Here is a 20839-nt window from a genome sequence, read left to right on the forward strand (position 1 = left end):
GGCTGTGAGGGTTAATGCTTTGCCTCTGATACACTCATACATTGGAGGTTGTGGGTTCGAATCCCAGACACATCAGGAGACTTTAGAATACAGTAAGATTAGAGCACATTATTAAGACCGCTGCTGTGAAGGGGGCCCTAAACAGTAAGACATCGATATTTAACTAACTTGAAAATAAACTGTCGGCCCCGAAGCAGCTGCTTCCCCGGTAGTTACGCCACCTCCTGGCTGCCTGTGTGTGTTGTCTGTGTGTGTTAATAAAAAAAAAATTAAAAAAAATTTGAATGCGGTCGGACGGGCCCCCTAGTGGCGTAGGGCCCCATAGCCACTGCTATCCCTACGCCACTGCACACACGCTACAGTGCAGATACAAGTCTAATTCTGTGATTAAACATATACCTGTCACACAGCGCCTAAAAAAATAGGCCTCACATTTATATTCAGCTAAATCTGTCATTACTGGTGTGCCTGTATTAGTGTAATACGGTACCTAAATAGATAGCCAGACAGTGTTAGGTGTCTGTAAAAAAAGGCCTAAATTTTAATTCAATACATTGGCCCGAATAATATTTTTCTTATTGTGGTGAACGGGAACAATGAGGAAAACATCTAGTAAGGGACGTGGACATGGTCGTGGTGGTGTTAGTGGACCCTCTGGTGCTGGGAGAGGACGTGGCCGTTCTGCCACAGCCACACATCCTAGTGTACCAACTACCTCAGGTCCCAGTAGCCGCCAGAATTTACAGCCATATTTGGTGGGGCCCAATGCCGTTCTAAGGATGGTAAGGCCTGAGCAGGTACAGGCATTAGTCAATTGGGTGGCCGACAGTGCATCCAGCACGTTCACATTATCTCCCACCCAGTCTTCTGCAGAAAGCGCACAGATGGCGCATGAAAACCAAGCACATCAGTCTGTCACATCACCCCCATGCATATCAGGGAAACTGTCTGAGCCTCAAGTTATGCAACAGTCTCTTATGCTGTTTGAAGATTCTGCTGCCAGGGTTTCCCAAGGGCATCCACCTAGCCCTTCCCCAGGGGTAGAAGAGATAGAATGCACTAACGCACAACCACTTATGTTTCCTGATGATGAGGACATGGGAATACCACCTCAGCACGTCTCTGATGATGACGAAACACAGGTGCCAACTGCTGCGTCTTTCTGCAGTGTGCAGACTGAACAGGAGGTCAGGGATCAAGACTGGGTGGAAGACGTTGCAGGGGACGATGAGGTCCTAGACCCCACATGGAATGAAGGTCGTGCCACTGACTTTCACAGTTCGGAGGAAGAGGCAGTGGTGAGACCGAGCCAACAGCGTAGCAAAAGACAAAGAGGGAGCAGTGGGCAAAAGCAGAACACCCGCCGCCAAGAGACTCCACCTGCTACTGACCGCCGCCATCTGGGACCGAGCACCCCAAAGGCAGCTTCAAGGAGTTCCCTGGCATGGCACTTCTTCAAACAATGTGCTGACGACAAGACCCGAGTGGTTTGCACGCTGTGCCATCAGAGCCTGAAGCGAGGCATTAACGTTCTGAACCTTAGCACAACCTGCATGACCAGGCACCTGCATGCAAAGCATGAACTGCAATGGAGTAAACACCTTAAAAACAAGGAAGTCACTCAGGCTCCTCCTGCTACCTCTTCTGCTGCTGCCGCCTCGGCCTCTTCTGCTGCTGCCGCCACCTCGGCCTCTTCCTCCGCCTTTGGAGGGACGTTGGCACTTGCCGCCCAGCAAACATGGGATGTACCACCAACACCACCACCTGCGTCACCAAGCATCTCAACCATGTCACACGGCAGCATTCAGCTCTCCATCTCACAAACATTTGAGAGAAAGCGTAAATTCCCACCTAGCCACCCTCGATCCCTGGCCCTCAATGCCAGCATTTCTAAACTACTGGCCTATGAAATGCTGTCATTTAGGCTGGTGGAGACAGACAGCTTCAAACAGCTCATGTCGCTTGCTGTCCCACAGTATGTTGTTCCCAGCCAGCACTACTTCTCCAAGAGAGCCGTGCCTTCCCTGCACAACCAAGTATCCGATAAAATCAAGTGTGCACTGCGCAATGCCATCTGTGGCAAGGTCCACCTAACCACAGATACGTGGACCAGTAAGCACGGCCAGGGACGCTATATCTCCCTAACTGCACACTGGGTATATAGTGGTGGCTGGGCCCCAGGCGGAGAGCTGTTTGGCGCACGTCCTTCCGCCGCCAAGGATCGCAGGGCAACATTCTTTGCCTCCTGTCTCCTCCTCCTCCTACTCAGCTTCCTCCTCCTCTTCTTCCACCTGCTCATCCAGTCAGCCACACACCTTCACCACCAACTTCAGCACAGCCCGGGGTAAATGTCAGCTCATATGAAACTCATATGTTTGGGGGACAGGCCCCACACCGCACAGGAGTTGTGGCGGGGTATAGAACAACAGACCGACGAGTGGTTGCTGCCGGTGAGCCTCAAGCCTGGCCTGGTGGTGTGCGATAATGGGCGAAATCTCGTTGCAGCTCTGGGACTAGCCGGTTTGACACACATCCCTTGCCTGGCGCATGTGCTGAATTTGGTGGTGCAGAAGTTCATTCACAACTACCCCGACATGTCAGAGCTGCTGCATAAAGTGCGGGCCGTCTGTTCGCGCTTCCGGCGTTCACACCCTGCCGCTGCTCGCCTGTCTGCGCTACAGCGTAACTTCGGCCTTCCCGCTCACCGCCTCATATGCGACGTGCCCACCAGGTGGAACTCCACCTTGCATATGCTGGACAGACTGTGCGAGCAGCAGCAGGCCATAGTGGAGTTTCAGCTGCAGCACGCACAGGTCAGTCGCACTGCGGAACAGCACCACTTCACCACCAATGACTGGGCCTCCATGCGAGACCTGTGTGCCCTGTTGCGCTGTTTCGAGTACTCCACCAACATGGCCAGTGGCGATGACGCCGTTATCAGCGTTACAATACCACTTCTATGTCTCCTTGAGAAAACACTTAGGGAGATGATGGAAGAGGAGGTGGCCGAGGAGGAAGAGGGGTCATTTTTAGCACTTTCAGGCCAGTCTCTTCGAAGTGACTCAGAGGGAGGTTTTTTGCAACAGCAGAGGCCAGGTACAAATGTGGCCAGACAGGGCCCACTACTGGAGGATGAGGATGAGGAAGAGGTGGAGGTGGAGGAGGATGAGCATGAAGCAGGTTCACAGCGGGCTGGGGGGAAACACAGGACGATGACGATACGCCTCCCACAGAGGACAGCTTGTCCTTACCTCTGGGCAGCCTGGCACACATGAGCGACTACATGCTGCAGTGCCTGCGCAACGACAGCAGAGTTGCCCACATTTTAACGTGTGCGAACTACTGGGTTGCCACCATGCTGGATCCCCGGTACAAAGACAATGTGCCCACCTTACTTCCTACACTGGAGCGTGATAGGAAGATGCGCGAGTACAAGCGCACGTTGGTAGACGCGCTACTGAGAGCATTCCCAAATGTCACAGGGGAACCAGTGGAAGCCCAAGGCGAAGGCAGAGGAGGAGCAAGAGGTCGCCAACGCAGCTGTGTCACGGCCAGCTCCTCTGAGGGCAGGGTTAGCATGGCAGAGATGTGGAAAAGTTTTGTCACCACGCCACAGCTAACTGCACCACCACCTGATACGGAACGTGTTAGCAGGAGGCAACATTTCAATAAAATGGTGGAACAGTACCTGTGCACACCCCTCCACGTACTGACTGATGGTTCGGCCCCATTCAACTTCTAGGTCTCCAAATTGTCCACTTGGCCAGAGCTAGCCTTTTATGCCTTGGAGGTGCTGGCCTGCCCGGCGGCCAGCGTTTTGTCTGAACGTGTATTCAGCACGGCAGGGGGCGTCATTACAGACAAACGCAGCCGCCTGTCTACAGCCAATGGGGACAAGCTGACGTTCATAAAAATGAACCAGGCATGGATCCCACAGGACCTGTCCATCCCTTGTGCAGATTAGACATTAACTACCTCCCCTTAACAATATATTATTGTACTCCAGGGCACTTCCTCATTCAATCCTATTTTTATTTTCATTTTACCATTATATTGCGGGGCAACCCAAAGTTGAATGAACCTCTCCTCTGTCTGGGTGCCGGGGCCTAAATATGTGACAGTGGCCTGTTCCATTGGTGGGTGACGTGAAGCCTGATTCTCTGCTATGAAATGAAGACCGATTCTGTGCTGACATGAAGCCAGATTCTCTGTTACGGGACCTCTCTCCTCTGTCTGGGTGTTGGGGCCTAAATATGTGACAGTGGCCTGTTCCAGTGGTGGGTGACGTGAAGCCTGATTCTCTGCTATAACATGAAGACTGATTCTGTGCTGACATGAAGCCAGATTCTCCGTTACGGGACCTCTCTCCTCTGTCTGGGTGCCGGGGCCTAAATATGTGACAGTGGCCTGTTCCAGTGGTGGGTGACGTGAAGCCTGATTCTCTGCTATGACATGAAGACTGATTCTGTGCTGACATGAAGCCAGATTCTCTGTTACGGGACCTCTCTCCTCTGTCTGGGTGCCGGGGCCTAAATATGTGACAGTGGCCTGTTCCAGTGGTGGGTGACGTGAAGCCTGATTCTCTGCTATGACATGAAGACTGATTCTGTGCTGACATGAAGCCAGATTCTCTGTTACGGGACCTCTCTCCTCTGCCTGGTTGCCTGGGCCTAAATATGTGACAGTGGCCTGTTCCAGTGGTGGGTGACGTGAAGCCTGATTCTCTGCTATGACATGAAGACTGATTCTGTGCTGACATGAAGCCAGATTCTCTGTTACGGGACCTCTCTCCTCTGTCTGGGTGCCGGGAACTAAATATGTGACAGTGGCCTGTTCCAGTGGTGGGTGACGTGAAGCCTGATTCTCTGCTATAACATGAAGACTGATTCTGTGCTGACATGAAGCCAGATTCTCTGTTACGGGACCTCTCTCCTCTGTCTGGGTGCCGGGGCCTAAATATGTGACAGTGGCCTGTTCCAGTGGTGGGTGACGTGAAGCCTGATTCTCTGCTATGACATGAAGACTGATTCTCTGCTGACATGAAGCCAGATTCTCTGCTATGGCATGAAGAGATTGATTCTCTGCTGACGTGAAGCCAGATTCTCTGCTATGGGACCTCTGTCCAATTGATATTGGTTAATTTTTATTTTTTTATTTTAATTCATTTCCCTATCCATATTTGTTTGCAGGGGATTTACCTACATGTTGCTGCCTTTTGCAGCCCTCTAGATCTTTCCTGGGCTGTTTTACAGCCTTTTTAGTGCCGAAAAGTTCGGGTCCCCATTGATTTCAATGGGGTTCGGGTTCGGGACGAAGTTCAGGTCGGGTTCGGATCCCGAACCCGAACATTTCCGGGAAGTTCGGCCGAACTTCTCGAACCCGAACATCCAGGTGTTCGCTCAACTCTAGTGGTAACCTTTATCTAGCAGTGGGTGCATAAGGTCCCACACAGGTTTCCCACTGACACCCAGAGTGATTGGACATTCTGGGGGTTGAATACGGGAATCTCGCCCCTCGTACACACTAAACTTGTAAGTGTACCCTAAAGTAATCTCACAAAGTTTGTACAGCTTCACGCCATACCTTGCCCGCTTAGAGGGAACATACTGGCGGAAAAGGAGTCTCCCCTTGAAAGCCATGAGAGACTCATCAACCGCGACCTCCTGTCACGGATGTAGTAGGGGAGAACACCAAAAGACAACAAGAAGGAAGGGAAAAGACACTAGGCCTCACCGCTAGGGAAGGAAAAGGGTCACCACCTATAAAACCCTGCTCCTGGCCCTAACTCCCATCCGTATGGGCATCTCTCGATGGTAGAGATGCCCATACACAGGAACCTATAAAACCCTGATGGCCCTTGGATGCCCTAATGGTAATGACAGGGCAGAGACTACCCGCTCCTTCCCCGGTGAAGGAACCAGCGTCTCGCTGAGGCCTAGTGAACAAAGGTGGGGGGGGAATACAAAATACAACAAACGGAACACTTAACTTCTAAGGCTGATGGATGATGGATGAACAGGACTTCAACTAGAACCACACTCCAGCTCTTCCAAAAACCAAATTAAGCTATCCAGAGCAAGGAGTGATGGGTAAAGTCAGACAAAATAGGGGGGAGGTAAAGGTCACATGATCCACGCCTGAACAGGAGGTGTGGACATACAAGCAAACACACAGACAAAGAGAAACCAAAACAGGCTGTCAGATCACTAATGTGCAGAATAATATTTCAGACCTTTTAAAACCTGTCACTGGTGTGACAGTCTATTTTTGTTTTTCATTTTAATTTTTCCTTCCCTGCCTTCTAAGAGCCTTTATTTTATTTATTTTTTCACATTTCCGTATAAGGGCTTGTTTTTTGTGGGACAAGTATTTTTAATGGCACTATTTATTTTAACATTGCTTGTACTGGAAAATGGGAAAACAAACAAAACTTTGTAGTGTGAAAATTGGAAAAAATGGCAATTCAGAGCCATAACTTTTTAACATTTCAGTCTACAGAGCTGTATGAGGGTTTTTGTGGTGGGAACTGTAGTTTGTAATGGTACCTTTTGGGAGTACATAAGACTTTTTGATCACTTTTTATTAAACCTTTTGCCGGGACAAGGTGACCAAAAATGGCAAATTATGTTTTTTTTTTCTTTTACGGCAATCAGTAGGAAGTGGGAGTCGCACAGGAAAACTATTTTATATTATTTTAGTTCTGACATTTTCAGGTACTGTGATACCTGTTATGTTTATTTTGTTTATAATTTTTTTACATGTAAAATTTACGAAAGGGAGTGATTTACATTTATGATTTTTGTGTTTTTAAATTTTTTTGTTGTAATTTTAAGTTCCCTTAGGGAAAGTGAACATGCAATCTTCTGATCGCTTCTCCCATAGACTGCAATAGAATACTGTCATGCCTAATACATGGCTTTTCAGGCAGTTTGCCATGACAGGCCTGGGAACTTTCCCAAGATCCCAGGCTGTCATGGGAACTCATCAAAGCCCCACAATTTTCCACGGGAGCTCCAATCAGAAGGCAGAGGGAGTCTCTTCCCTCTGTCTTACCCTAAAGATGCCGTGATCACTATTGATTGCGACATCTATAGTGTTTAATGACACCAATGCCGGCCATTGCGGCCGGGTGCCAGCTGTATTATACAGCCAGCATCCGCTGCATGTGAAGTGGGCTCAATGCGTGAGCCCACTGCATACTCCTTACTCTGCACCACAACATAACTGTACTGTATGTCATGGTGCACAAAAGGGTTACAACCAAAAACTACAAGGGCAACCCCCTTGAGATTTTGTTGTGATCTTTTCTGCAACAAAACTTCTTATCCCTATTAAGTGGGGAGACAAGATCTTCCACCCCAACCCACCATTGACATATGGTTCTCAAAACCCCAACACATTTGCCAACTTGAGGAACTGGTAGGCTAGGAAAACAAGAAGAGAACTATTCTTAAAGGAGTTGTTTGGGCTAAAATATTGATGGCCTATTCTAACTTACAAGTCATGATATCTTAGATTTTATGTGAACTGTCATCTACATAATAGCTATTATGATCATGTAGCTATTATATTAAATTGTGTTAATGAATAAAAAGAGAAGTTACAAAAATGTATGGTAATCTGATCGTAATTAGAGGTTTTACCCAATAACTAAAGTGACCACAGTTAGATAGGTATATAGATAGATATGAAATAAATAGATAGATAGATAGATAGATAGATAGATAGATAGATAGATAGATAGATAGAACGTAGATAGCTAGATACAGTATGAGTTACATAGCCAGATAGTTGTATCAAATCAAATGTAGGAGGGATGTTACAATAAACCATAATTTATAAGACTTACCAAATAAACGTTGATGAAAAATAAACTTCCCCGCAATCAATCCAACTGTGATGGCAACAAGCCAAAGGATGACTTTTAAAAAGTTCCAAGCTCCTCCTGGGTATTTAGTCATGATGAACGAAAAGCAGTTCCCAACAACGATGACATTGGCTTCTGTTTGGCTATGAGACACGGGATCCTCAGCAAATATTAAAAAATTAAAAAATGTCACCAAGTAAGCAATAACTATCCGCGACCATGGATGCTGGAAATAATAGCGGAAGTCTTTAGCCATACTTGAAATCTTCGATATTGTCCTGAAACATAAAATTATTATTTTTTAAAGCTCTTAATCTCACACGGTAGGAGCACAGGCATTAATGGGAATTCTCAACTTGTTATGTGTCCTGATTGGGAAGCAGTGACACAGATTCCTTATTTCGTCTTCAGGCACCAGAAATAGATTGTAGTCTATTCAAGAAGGAATTAGCTGATCCCATCAATTTAATGTCGTTCTAAACATTGTGAACACAATTTATATATATATATATATATATATATATAAAACATATGACATCGGCACAAACTTCATGGCACATATTATTTTACCAATTTCATGAATGTTGCTTAGGGTCTAATAATGCTCCTGAAAATAATTAATACAAATTAATTAAATATGAAAAGCTTATATAGGACTTTTAAGATGCAAGTTACAAGAGGCAACCTTCTGAGCTTTCAGAGAGCCATCACTGTTTCGTTTTTCTAGCCGTAAGACAGACCAGGTTTTTTATTAACCCTTTCAGTCCTGTTTTTGTTTTCACTCCCTGCCTTCCCAGAGCTACTTCCCCCCCGTTCACATGTGGCTTTCTTTGTGGGACAAAGATGCATTTTTTTAATTGCGCCATTCAATATTCCATATGATGTACTGGGAAGCTGGAAAAAAAATTCCAATTGTGGTGGAATTGAAAAAAAAAATATATGCAATTCCGCTGTAGTTTTATGGGTTTTGTTTTTGCGGCATTCCCCATGCGATAAAACTGACTTGTAACCTTCAATCTACAGATTAGTACGCATATAAAATAAAATAGTTATACCACATTTATGTAGTTTTTCTATTGTTTAAATGTTTAAAACGAATAAAAACTTTAGGGGAAAAAAAACAATTTTTTCTTTGCATCGCCATATTCTGACCCCCATAACTCTTTTTATAGTTAGATCTAAGGAGTTTAGTGAGGGCTCATTTTTTTATAGGGCGATCTTGTTTTTATTTATATAATTTTGGACTGTGTATGTTTTTAAATATTCCTACCTGGTCAGCGCTGCACTTCCTGCTCTCCTCATGTTTCAGGAACTTACTGGATCATGTGCCATACATTTGGTACGTGATCCTAGCCCCGTTACAACCTGTGTTGGACGTGAGTTGCTTCTGCACAGTCAGGCAGCTTCGGCAGCTGTAAGCAGTCAGTACTCTAGGCTGCTGACTGCACAGGCACAAACCGTAAATACATTGTGGGTTGTAACAGAGTTAGGATCATGTGTCGAATGTTCAGCATGTGATCCAGTACGTCACGTGCTTGCAACATAATTACACCAAGGAGCGCAGCACTAGCCCGGTAAGAATATTTTAAACATTATGACTATTAAAGTACTTAATCACTGGAAGGGGGGACCATTATTTATTTTAAATTTGGATAACCCCTTTAAGGACCAGGCAAATTTTTGTTTTTCATTTTTCACTCCCCACCTTCCAAAACCTATAACTTTTTTACTTTTACACATGTATTTTTTTTTTAATAGAACAATGTAATTCACTATATCTTATATTGAAGAGTGGGGAAAAACATTCTTTGTTGGATTAAAAAAAATACGGTAATAATAATTCCGCCATGGTTTTTTTCTCTTCATGGCCTTCATCATATGCAAAAAATTAGCTTATTGAATTTTTTGGAAGGAATAATGTGACCAAAAAATGGGAATCATGTATTTTTTTCTATTATAGCATTCACTGCGCAGAATTTTTAAAAAAATATTTTAATAGATCGGACATTTTCGGATGTGACAATACCCATTATCTTTTTTTATTGTTTATGTATGTATGTAAAATTGGATAAGGGTGTGATCTGAATTTTTTATACTTTTTTTTATTTATTCTCTGTAATTTTTGTCCTGTTAGCGTACTGGAATATGTAATCCGCTAATTGCTTGTATCAGACTGTAATAGAATACTATTGCAATCTATGGTATTTTTACAGTCCATTGGGCCATGGCTTTGCAGGCAATTCATTATGAAAAACTTGGGAGTCCCAGGGCACTCATAGTTACTGATTGAAGCCTCAAGATTTCTCTGCTGGTACTCCAGGTGAAGGGCGGAGGGATCCTCCCCATCTAGCCGCTCAGATGCCGCAGTTGCTATTGACCATGGTATCTGATGGGTTAAATGACCAGGAACTGAGTGATCTCTGACCCTAATCACTTGCCGTCATACAACTGGCACTCACTGTGTATGGAGTATGATCAGCTGATAACCCCATTCAATACACCTTTTGCGCTGATGACAAATTATTACATCAAGGGTCGCAAAGGGGTTAAATCTGTTTTCGTCATGATTGATGGGTAGACAGAGAAGCGGTTGGCTTAGCTATTGGCCCAAACTACAGGTCTTGTGCCAACATAGAAAACTTAATCCTGTGTATCAAGCACAAACTGAAATTGGAGGACCACGGCTTACAGTTGGTGATTGGGGTACGTTTATTAATTAAAGTACATTAGTAAATGCTATATGTTCTAGTTTAAACACATCTAAAAATTATTTTTTCTAAACCCATTTAAAGCCGTCTGTGTTTGTAAAAAAAAGCCACCCGACAACAGTGACGCTCATCTTGAAAAAGAAGTAGATTTCTACTCATAGACAACTGTAATATAAAATATTTACATTAAAATCACAATGATTAATCCCTAGAGACCTATGAGTTTGTTACAGTATTTAATGTGATACTTCTTATTGTTGTGGCCACATAAGCATCAGTAATATTGCAGTTAGGTCTACAAGAAAGAAAAAAAAAAAAAAGATGGCTGTAGACACAACTAGAGATGACCAAAGTTTTCAAAAATTCGATTTGGACAATTCACTGAATTTTTTCAAGAAATTCGCTTTTTTCCTAATTAGTTTGTCACAAAGCACGTTAAATCAACTATATCCCAGCCTGCAGGAACAGTGTATGTCGTTGTACATCACTGTGAATTGCAGCTACATCCATAGCTAGTCCTTTCTGGTAGTGAAATAGCTACTGTGACAGTCAGGTGGACACCACAATAACAGTAGAATTAAGACAGCTTACTCACCCCAATTTGGGAATCAAGGCCTAATAGAATTGCTTATTTATTAAACAAGGAGGACACTGTTTAATTAGATAGCTCTGTGCCCTACACAGGGATTGATGCAATCTGTGCTATCTCCTATGGATCCCTTTAGTTTTGGATTACAGTCCCTGCACTGTCTCTATGCTGTCCCTACAGTATGTAAAAACTCTCCCTACACTGTCCCTATCCAATATTCTGCAATTAAAAGCTTTTAGAAACAATGGCACTTGTCACTTCTCTCCCTATGATCAGCTCGCAGTGAAATGGCAGAGACCTCACGGGATAAAAGGGCTGTGACATCACAGGGGCTGACCATCTGCTGATTGGCTGTCTGCACGACATTATGGGTGATCTCGCATTCCCAGGCGTCTTACTTTCACTTTGTAACACGTGTGGCCGCCATTTTAGGAATAAAAAGATTTGTTACCCTGAAGCGTGAGGAAATTCGGATTCATTGCAAATCAAACTTTGGATCAAATTCCACTTTGGATGCTTCGATTTAATCAACACTAGACACGATCTTTGATAACAATAATTCATGGCACAATATTTTTAAATATTTGCACAAAAGTTTACTATGAACAAAGTTTGCTAAAACAAATAATCCTAATGAGCAAATGAGTCCATGCACAATTGACCAAAGTTCAATTTGCTTACATCTAATAATATACTGGTAATTACCAAATGTGTGTTATAATTATACTTCTATAACCAATAATACACTCCTAAGGCTACTTTCACACTATCGGCACGGACCTCCGGCAGGCTGTTCCGTCGGGTGAACAGCCTGTCGGATCCGTCCTGCCGCTAGTGAACGTGTGCCCCTGGACTGCCGCTCAGTCCCTATTGACTATAATGGGGGCGGGGGCGGAGTTCCCACAGAGGCACGGCAGCGCACGGCGAGACGCAGCCAGAATAAATGTCGGACATGTCATAGTTTTATTCCGGCAGACTCTCTCGCCGTGAACTCCTCCCCCGCACCCATTATAGTCAATGGGGATGGAGCGGCAGTCCAAGGGCACACGTTCACTAGCGGCAGGACGGATCCGACAGGCTGTTCACCCGACGGAACAGCCTGCCGGAGGTCCGTGCCGCTAGTGTGAAAGTCGCCTAACGTTTTATACATCTGCTATCCACAGGCTAGGCCAGGTGTCTGCAACCCGCGGCTCTTTTGAACCTTTGCCGCGGCTCCGGCATGGGCATGAGCAGTGTGTGTGCAGCGGCGGCGGGGCAGGCACTGTGCGGCGGCGGATGGGCAGGCACTGAGATGATTGCTTCGATTGTGGAAGCGAAGCGCTCATCTCCATAGTGATCTGTTAGTATCGCCGTCCTCAGGACAGCGATACAAACAGAAGGCTGTGCGGAGGAGCAGGGCAGGGAGGTGTGTCCCTTTCCTGTTCCTCTGATAGGCTGCCGGCACTACTAGGCCGGCAGCCTATCAGAGGCCGGCGTAGGCGGCGCGATGACGTCATCGCGCCGCCTAAGCCGTACAGCGCTAGAGTCGGGACACAGGCCGGAAGAGGCCTGCATCGCATCGCTCCAAAGAGGTAAGTATAAGTGTTAATTATATATTTTTTTAACTGGCAGTCTGGCACATAATGGGGGGGCCCTGGTATTATACTGGCACATGATTGGGGAATTTGGGGGGGCCCTGGTATTACTACTGGCACATGATTGGGGGGGGGGGGGTCTGGTATTACTACTGGCACATGATTGGGGGGGTCTGGTATTACTACTGGCACATGATGGGGGGGTCTGGTATTACTACTGGCACATGATGGGGGGGTCTGGTATCACTACTGGCACATGATTGGAGGGGGGTCTGGTATCACTACTGGCACATGATTGGAGGGGGGTCTGGTATTACTGGCACATGATTGGAGGGGGGTCTGGTATTACTGGCACATGATTGGAGGGGGGTCTGGTATTACTGGCACATGATTGGAGGGGGGTCTGGTATTACTGGCACATGATTGGAGGGGGGTCTGGTATTACTGGCACATGATTGGAGGGGGGTCTGGTATTACTGGCACATGATTGGAGGGGGGTCTGGTATTACTGGCACATGATTGGGGGGGTCTGGTATTACTGGCACATGATTGGGGGGTCTGGTATTACTGGCACATGATTGGGGGGGTCTGGTATTACTGGCACATGATTGGGGGGGTCTGGTATTACTGGCACATGATTGGGGGGGTCTGGTATTACTGGCACATGATTGGGGGGGTCTGGTATTACTGGCACATGATTGGGGGGGGGTCTGGTATTACTGGCACATGATTGGGGGGGTCTGGTATTACTGGCACATGATTGGGGGGGGGTCTGGTATTACTGGCACATGATTGGGGGGTCTGGTATTACTGGCACATGATTGGGGGGGTCTGGTATTACTGGCACATGATTGGGGGGGTCTGGTATTACTGGCACATGATTGGGGGGGGGTCTGGTATTACTGGCACATGATTGGGGGGGTCTGGTATTACTGGCACATGATTGGGGGGGGGTCTGGTATTACTGGCACATGATTGGGGGGTCTGGTATTACTGGCACATGATTGGAGGGGGGGTCTGGTATTACTGGCACATGATTGGAGGGGGGTCTGGTATTACTGGCACATGATTGGAGGGGGGTCTGGTATTACTGGCACATGATTGGAGGGGGTCTGGTATTACTGGCACATGATTGGGGGGTCTGGTATTACTGGCACATGATTGGAGGGGGGATCTGGTATTACTGGCACATGATTGGAGGGGGGGTCTGGTATTACTGGCACATGATTGGGGGGGGGGTCTGGTATTACTGGCACATGATTGGGGGGGGGGTCTGGTATTACTGGCACATGATTGGAGGGGGGTCTGGTATTACTGGCACATGATTGGGGGGGTCTGGCATTACTGGCACATGATTGGGGGAGGGGTCTGGTATTACTGGCACATGATTGGAGGGGGGTCTGGTATTACTGGCACATGATTGGGGGGGTCTGGCATTACTGGCACATGATTGGGGGAGGGGTCTGGTAAAGGTAAATTAAATATTTTAATTAGCTATAATTTTGCAAAAATATATTTTACATTGTTAAGTGAAAAAGTCCTTTTTTTCTTCAGATTGATAGCTGACTGCACGATCCTGTATATAGTATTAAGGTAAGAAACAATATATGCAGTGTTATATTTGTTTTAAATGTCGCAATGGTTTTGCGGCTCCCAGTTTATTTTTTCCTTCGGAAATGGGTCCAAGTGGCTCTTTATGTCTTAAAGGTTGCAGACCCCTGGGCTAGATGTAAGTGTCTGATCAGTGGGGATCCCAGTGGTCAGACTTCTAGAACAGGGGTCTTGTGTCCCCTTGTATAAATTGAGCATGTGTGCTGCCGCTCCATTCATTTCTACAGGACTCGCCTACTCGTCTTCTTGTCAGCAGTTCCATAGAGATGAACAGAGCAGCAGCGTGCAGGTTCAATTGCTGAACAACTTATTTAGGGTACCCACACACAGGGCGGAAAGTCCATGCAAAATGAATGAATGAATGGAGTCGCAGTGCGACCGTGACATGCCAATTGCAAAAAAATCTAGCACTGCTGGATTTTCTGCGATTTGTGTGTCACTATCGGAGCAAAAAGTTGCGCTGTGCCCCCATGGCACCCCTGCTACACTGTGATACTTGGGTGCATAACACATGTCACGCCCCAAATTGCTATGTAGCAGTACCCTAATGTGATTGGATTTCATTGAGCTTAAAGGGTTTCTATCACTTCGTATGACATAATTAGCTCTCAGACACTAGCGATCCGCTAGTGTCTCCTCTGGCCAACCATCCTAATATAACAGCTTTTGTGGCAGCCGTTTTGCTAAAAAAATAACTTTTATAAATATGCTAATGAGCCTCTAGGTGCTATGTTGGCGTCATTAGCACCTAGAGGCTCCGTCTACCTTCATACACAGCCACCGCCCAGCGCGTCCCTCCAGCCCGCCCATCTCCTGATGAATGCGATCCTCCGTGTGACGCAACGGACGAATTCTCGCGCATGCGCCGTGCGCGGCTGTATTCGGCGCATGTGCAGAGAATGTCTGACCGCTTCCCTGCTCAGACATCTCCACTGCGCCTGCGCCGATGACGTCATAGTGCTCCAAGGAACAGGCGCAGTGGAGATGTCTGAGCAGGGAAGCGGTCAGACATTCACTGCGCATGCGCCGAATACAGCCGCGCACGGCGCATGCGCGAGAATTCGTCCGTTGCGTCACACGGAGGATCGCATTCATCAGGAGATGGGCGGGCTGGAGGGACGCGCTGGGCGGTGGCTGTGTATGAAGGTAGACGGAGCCTCTAGGTGCTAATGACGCCCACATAGCACCTAGAGGCTCATTAGCATATTTATAAAAGTTATTTTTTTAGCAAAACGGCTGCCCAAAAAGCTCTTATATTAGGATGGTTGGCCAGAGCAGACACTAGCGGATCGCTAGTGTCTGAGAGCTAATTATGTCATACGAAGTGATAGAAACCCTTTAAAGACTTTAATGGGGTTATTAAAGTACACAGAAAACTTGCACAAAAACTGCACAAAAGCCACGATAAATAGCGCAACTTTATGTGCTTTTATGTTGTTTTCATGTAGATTTTCCTCATACAAATCCACACTATGTAAAGTTACCTTCAAGGTTAGTTTCACACATATGTTTAATTGGTGTTTGTCTGGCTGATTCTCTGCATATTTGTTAGGTTGCAGCCGGATCTCCACTGGCCCCCATTATAATTCATGGGGCCAGACATTAACGCTGTAGCTTCCTGCCAGAACAGCCTACCTGATGTAACAAGCGCTAGTGTGAAACTAAGCTTACTTTTTTTCGCATTTTTCATGAAGTTTCTTAGCCAAATTAGGGTACTTTCACACTAGCGACGTTTTTCTTTTCCGGCACTGAGTTCCGTCCTAGGGGCTCTATACCGGAAAAGAACTGATCAGGCATATCCCCATGCATTCTGAAAGGAGAGCAATAAGTTCAGGATGCAACAGGAGGTCTTCAGTTCAGTCACTGAACGGCGTTTTGGATGGAGGAATGGAGGAAATACCGCAGCATGCTGCGGTATTATCTCCGTCCAAAATTCCGGATCAGTTGCTGGAATGCCAGATCCGGCATTAATTTACATTGAAATTTACATTAAAAATACCGGAATGCCAGATCCGTCCTTCCGGTCTGCGCATGCACAGACCAGTAAAAATGTGAAAAAATATATATAACGGATCTGTTTCTCCGGATGACATGCGGAGAGACGGATCCGTTCTTGCAATGCATTTGTTAGACGGATTCGCACCCAAATCTGTCTACAAATGCTGTTAGTTTGCATGCAGATTGCCGGATCTGGCAGGCAGTTCCGGCGACGGAACTGCTTGCCGGATCACTCTGCCGCCAGTGTGAAAGTAGCCTAAGGCCTCATGCACACGACCGGTTTTTTTGCGGTCCGCAAAACGGATTTCCATTGTTCCGTGATCCGTGACTGTTTTTTCTTCCGTGGGTCTTCCTTGATTTTTGGAGGATCCACGGACATGAAAAAAAAAAGACGTTTTGGTGTCCGCCTGGCCGTGCAGAGCCAAACGGATCCGTCCTGACTTACAATGCAAGTCAATGGGGACGGATCCGTTTGACGTTGACACAATATGGTGCAATTGCAAACTGATCCGTCCCCCATTGACTTTCAATGTAAAGTCAGGAGTCCCTATTAATATACCATCAGATCGGAGTTTTCTCCAATCCGATGGTATATTTTAACTTGAAGCGTCCCCATCACCATGGGAACGCCTCTATGTTAGAATATACCATGGGATTTGAGTTAGATCGTGAAACGCCTCTGTGTTAGAATATACTGTCGGATCTGAGTTTTCACAAAGTGAAAAATCAGATCTAAAAAGCTTTTATGCAGACGGATCAGCGGATCCGTCTGTGTGAAAGTAGCCTACGGACAAGGATGACGGACGCGGATGGCAATCTTGTGTGCATTCGTGTTTTTTCACTGACCCATTGACTTGAATGGGTCCGTGAACCGTTGTCCGTCAAAAAAATAGGACAGGTCATATTTTTTTGACGAACAGGAAACACGGATCACGGATGCGGCTGCAAAACTGCGTATTTTCCAATTTTTCCACGGACCCATTGAAAGTCAATGGGTCCGCGAAAAAAAAATGAAAACGGAACAACGCCCGCGGATGCACACAACGGTCGTGTGCATGAGGCCTTAGGCTGAGTTCACACTTCAGTTATTTGGTCAGTTATTTCCATCAGTTAGGGCTCATGCTCACGAACGTTAGGGCTCCGTGCCCGTGCTGTGGTCTGCAAATTGCAGTCCGCAATGCGCATGGGCAGCCGCATGCGGATCGCAGACCCATTCACTTGAATGGGGTCCACGATCCACATCCAACGGTCCGCATGCACTACTTTTTTGCGGTGCAGAGGAACGGCCAGAAACACTGCGGAAGCACTCCGTAGTGCTTCCGTGGGGTTCCGATCCATGCTTCCGCACCGCAGCTCCAGATTTGCGGGCCCATTCAAGTATGTGGTCCGCAGCACAGGCACGGAGTCCTTATGTTCGTGAGCCAAAAACAGTCGCGGGTCAAAAACACAGAACAGGAGGAAATTTTTGCATTACATCTTATCTCTGTGTAGGCTTCGCTACTGATGGAGATAACTGACCAAATATCTGAAGTGTGAACTGGGAATAAGTGAGGCCTTATGCTTCTTTTTCCTCCCGGATCCACCTTTGGCTTTGACAAAAACCACTGTGTGTGACTCCACCCTTAGGGCTCAAGCACACAAACGTATTTTCTTTCTGTGTCCATTCCATTCTTTTTGCGGACCGTATGCGGAACCATTCATTTCAATGGGTCCGCAAAAAAAACGGAAGTTACTCCAGGTGCATTACGTTTCCGTATGTCCGTATTTCCGTTCAGCAAAAAAATAGAACATGTCCTATTATTGTCTGTATTACGGACAAGGATAGTGCTGTTCTATTAGGGGCCAGCTGTTCCGTTCCGCAAAACACGGAATGCACACAGACGTCATGCGTATTTTTTGCAGATCCGTTTTTTGCGGACTGGAAAATACATATGGTCATGTGCATGAGCGCTTAGGGTACCGTCACACAAGTACAGATGTGGTTTTTCTGTGGATTTCTGCGAGTTTCCGCACCAGACACCACATGTGTTACTTGTGCTTTTGGTGCGGATTTGCAGCCGATTCTACGCAGATGTCAGCCTTGCATTCAAAAGGGTGAAAACCACACAAAAAAAACCCACAAACATAATTTATATGCTGCTGATTTCAAAATCCGTACAGCAGGTCAGTTTCTGCACGAAAAAAAAGCCAAGTATAATCTCATCTCATTCACTTTGCTGGTACAGCTCATGTATCCATTGAATTTAGCGTGTGTATTCAAATATCAGTGATTTTCCATTGACTATGGACCTGTGGTGGCAACACACAAGTATAAACAAATCACAGTAGTATTTATAGGGTTAGAAAAGTATCAATATCAAGTATCACAGAGAAAAATGACTTTTCATATAAAACATAACTTTTACTATCATTAGTTAAAATATTACCCCATCTAGGCTAAGTCAGATAGATAGACAAGGCCTTACTTTGGACGCATCCAGGATAGTACAATCCGATATATAAAAAATTGTGGCAACTTGCAGTTAGAGGACTGTGGACCAGACGGTTCACCGTCTGTAAGTTGCCGCAATTTTTTATATATCAGATTGTACTATCCTGGATACGTCCAAAGTAAGGCCTTGTCTATCTATCTGACTTAGCCTAGATGGGGTAATATTTTAACTAATGATAGTAAAAGTTATGTTTTATATGAAAAGTCAACACACAAGTATGCCCTATTTCTGATCCCTCAAGCACATTAAAGTCATTATAGATGACACACGAGGACAAAAAACACTGAACAAACACAGATTCTTCACGGATGAACTACTGACCATCGTCATGGATGTGTGAAAGAGGCCTTGGCTTTGTTTCCATGGGGCGGCCACAATACAGCAACTGCAATCCTGTTCATCTGTGGTGGCCAATGGCTAGGGATGAGCGAACTTGTGCTTCAAGTTTGGCGTACAAAGTTCGGGTTCGGATTATCTAAGAATTCTGTTATGGATTCCGCTACCACGGGCCATAACTTATGGTCCGTGGTAGTTGAATCCATAACGGAGTTCTTAGATAACCCAAACTCGAACCTTGTATGCCAAACTTGAAACACAAGTTTGCTCATCCCTAATAATGGCCGAACACATCTGAAGGTAACACTCCCATTATCCCACAAATTTGCGCATCCAAGTAGAAGGTTTGTAACCTGATGTATGCATAGACCTCTGCTATGGAGAGAGGTCAACACAGCAACCGTGCCGCCCTGCCGGATGAAGTATGGCAGATCTAAAAACGAATGATATGGTCTACTCAAGTATCTCTATGCACCCACCTTATCAATGACCAGTACACAGCAGCAACTGAAGACGAAACACTTAATCCAGTGTTTAAAGAACAAAAAAAGTATTTCATTATTGCCTAAGGTCAATCAGTATGACACAGAACTTGTTAGACTTGTTTCACAAGACGGGAAGCACCGGCATTTATGCGCCGTGTATACTGTCTACATGTTGTGTACTGTATTTATTAGTGCGCTCTAGCACAATATTTCTATTATGACATTTATGCTCTTACTTTCTTTATAAACATTAATAGAACTCATGAATAAATCATCACTGCTGGGTTTGCTTCAGTCACCTAGAAGACACAGTTTAAAACTTCTCTGTATAAAACCCCGCCATTGATAGAGAAGTCCCAGTCAGTGATCACTGTGCATGCTAATGATTTCATCATTTATTCCATAGGGATGACTAAGGAGAGATTGGGCTGCAAACTGCTCTCACCTTGTGCCTGGAGCATACTTCCAGGGGAAGCTGGTTACACCCACATGCCACTCTCTGAATGCAGGGTGCTGGATTTAGTGCAACGCTGAGATTTGGGTTCTGTCTGCAGAGGCCATCACTTACCAGCCTGATCAAACACTTCTCTATTCATGAATCTTTATCCTGCGGGTGGGGGGGTGAACGCTTCCAGGGCATTGCTTCAGCTTCCAGGAATAGCCATGCAGACATCAAGCCCACGCCCTCCACATTCTAGCAGCCAGGGCTCCATTCACTGAGGATGTGCTTTGCTTGCACCAAAGCAAAGGGAAGCACTTTGTGTCCTTTCGGTGAGATCTCTGCTACATACATTCATTGCAGTAACACCATTAGGCATTAGTGGTGAGTAGGACATCACTGGATGGATAAAACAGCATTTGCAGGAGGGCAGTGGGTAGCCATAAGCTTGATGCTGTTTACCGGAGCAATACGTGTATAGGTGCCCTTAATGGGTTAAAAGGTTGAGCTGATTTAAAGCTTATAGGCGGCAGTATGTGCAGTGACGGGAACAGTGCTCTTTGTTGCTGTGATCAGGGGTCACTCTAGCACGTTAGGCAGGGTTCATGAATCAAGGTCTGTCCTCCAAGCATCTTCTGTGGTGCCAGTTTCCACTATATTTTGCTAGAATGCATACTATACATGGGAAATTCAGGAAAACAAGGAATGGATCTTATGGATCACCTGCAGATGCGAAAGGC

At 45.8% G+C, this 20839-nt stretch overlaps 1 protein-coding gene across 4 annotated transcripts in view; it reads right to left on the reverse strand.

Annotated features, from left to right (window-relative positions):
• Nucleotides 1-20402, reverse strand: part of TMEM117 (transmembrane protein 117) — a 528179-nt gene extending 507777 nt beyond the window's left edge. The window contains exons 1-2 of one of the 4 annotated variants that reach the window (XM_040410696.1): nucleotides 20229-20402; nucleotides 7850-8145 (exon numbers count right to left, since the gene is read on the reverse strand). In XM_040410696.1, the coding sequence (XP_040266630.1) occupies nucleotides 7850-8123 (274 nt within the window). In that variant the 5' untranslated portion in view covers nucleotides 8124-8145; nucleotides 20229-20402. Of the gene's footprint in view, nucleotides 1-7849; nucleotides 8146-9137; nucleotides 9228-19654; nucleotides 19695-20105 lie in introns of those variants that run through there. The other 3 variants (XM_040410688.1, XM_040410704.1, XM_040410677.1) reach the window with 3 other exon arrangements.
• Between the last annotated feature and the right edge of the window lie 437 nt (nucleotides 20403-20839).

This window comes from Bufo bufo, chromosome 1 (assembly GCF_905171765.1).
Source record: "Bufo bufo chromosome 1, aBufBuf1.1, whole genome shotgun sequence".
In the NCBI taxonomy this organism is placed as follows: domain Eukaryota; kingdom Metazoa; phylum Chordata; class Amphibia; order Anura; family Bufonidae; genus Bufo; species Bufo bufo.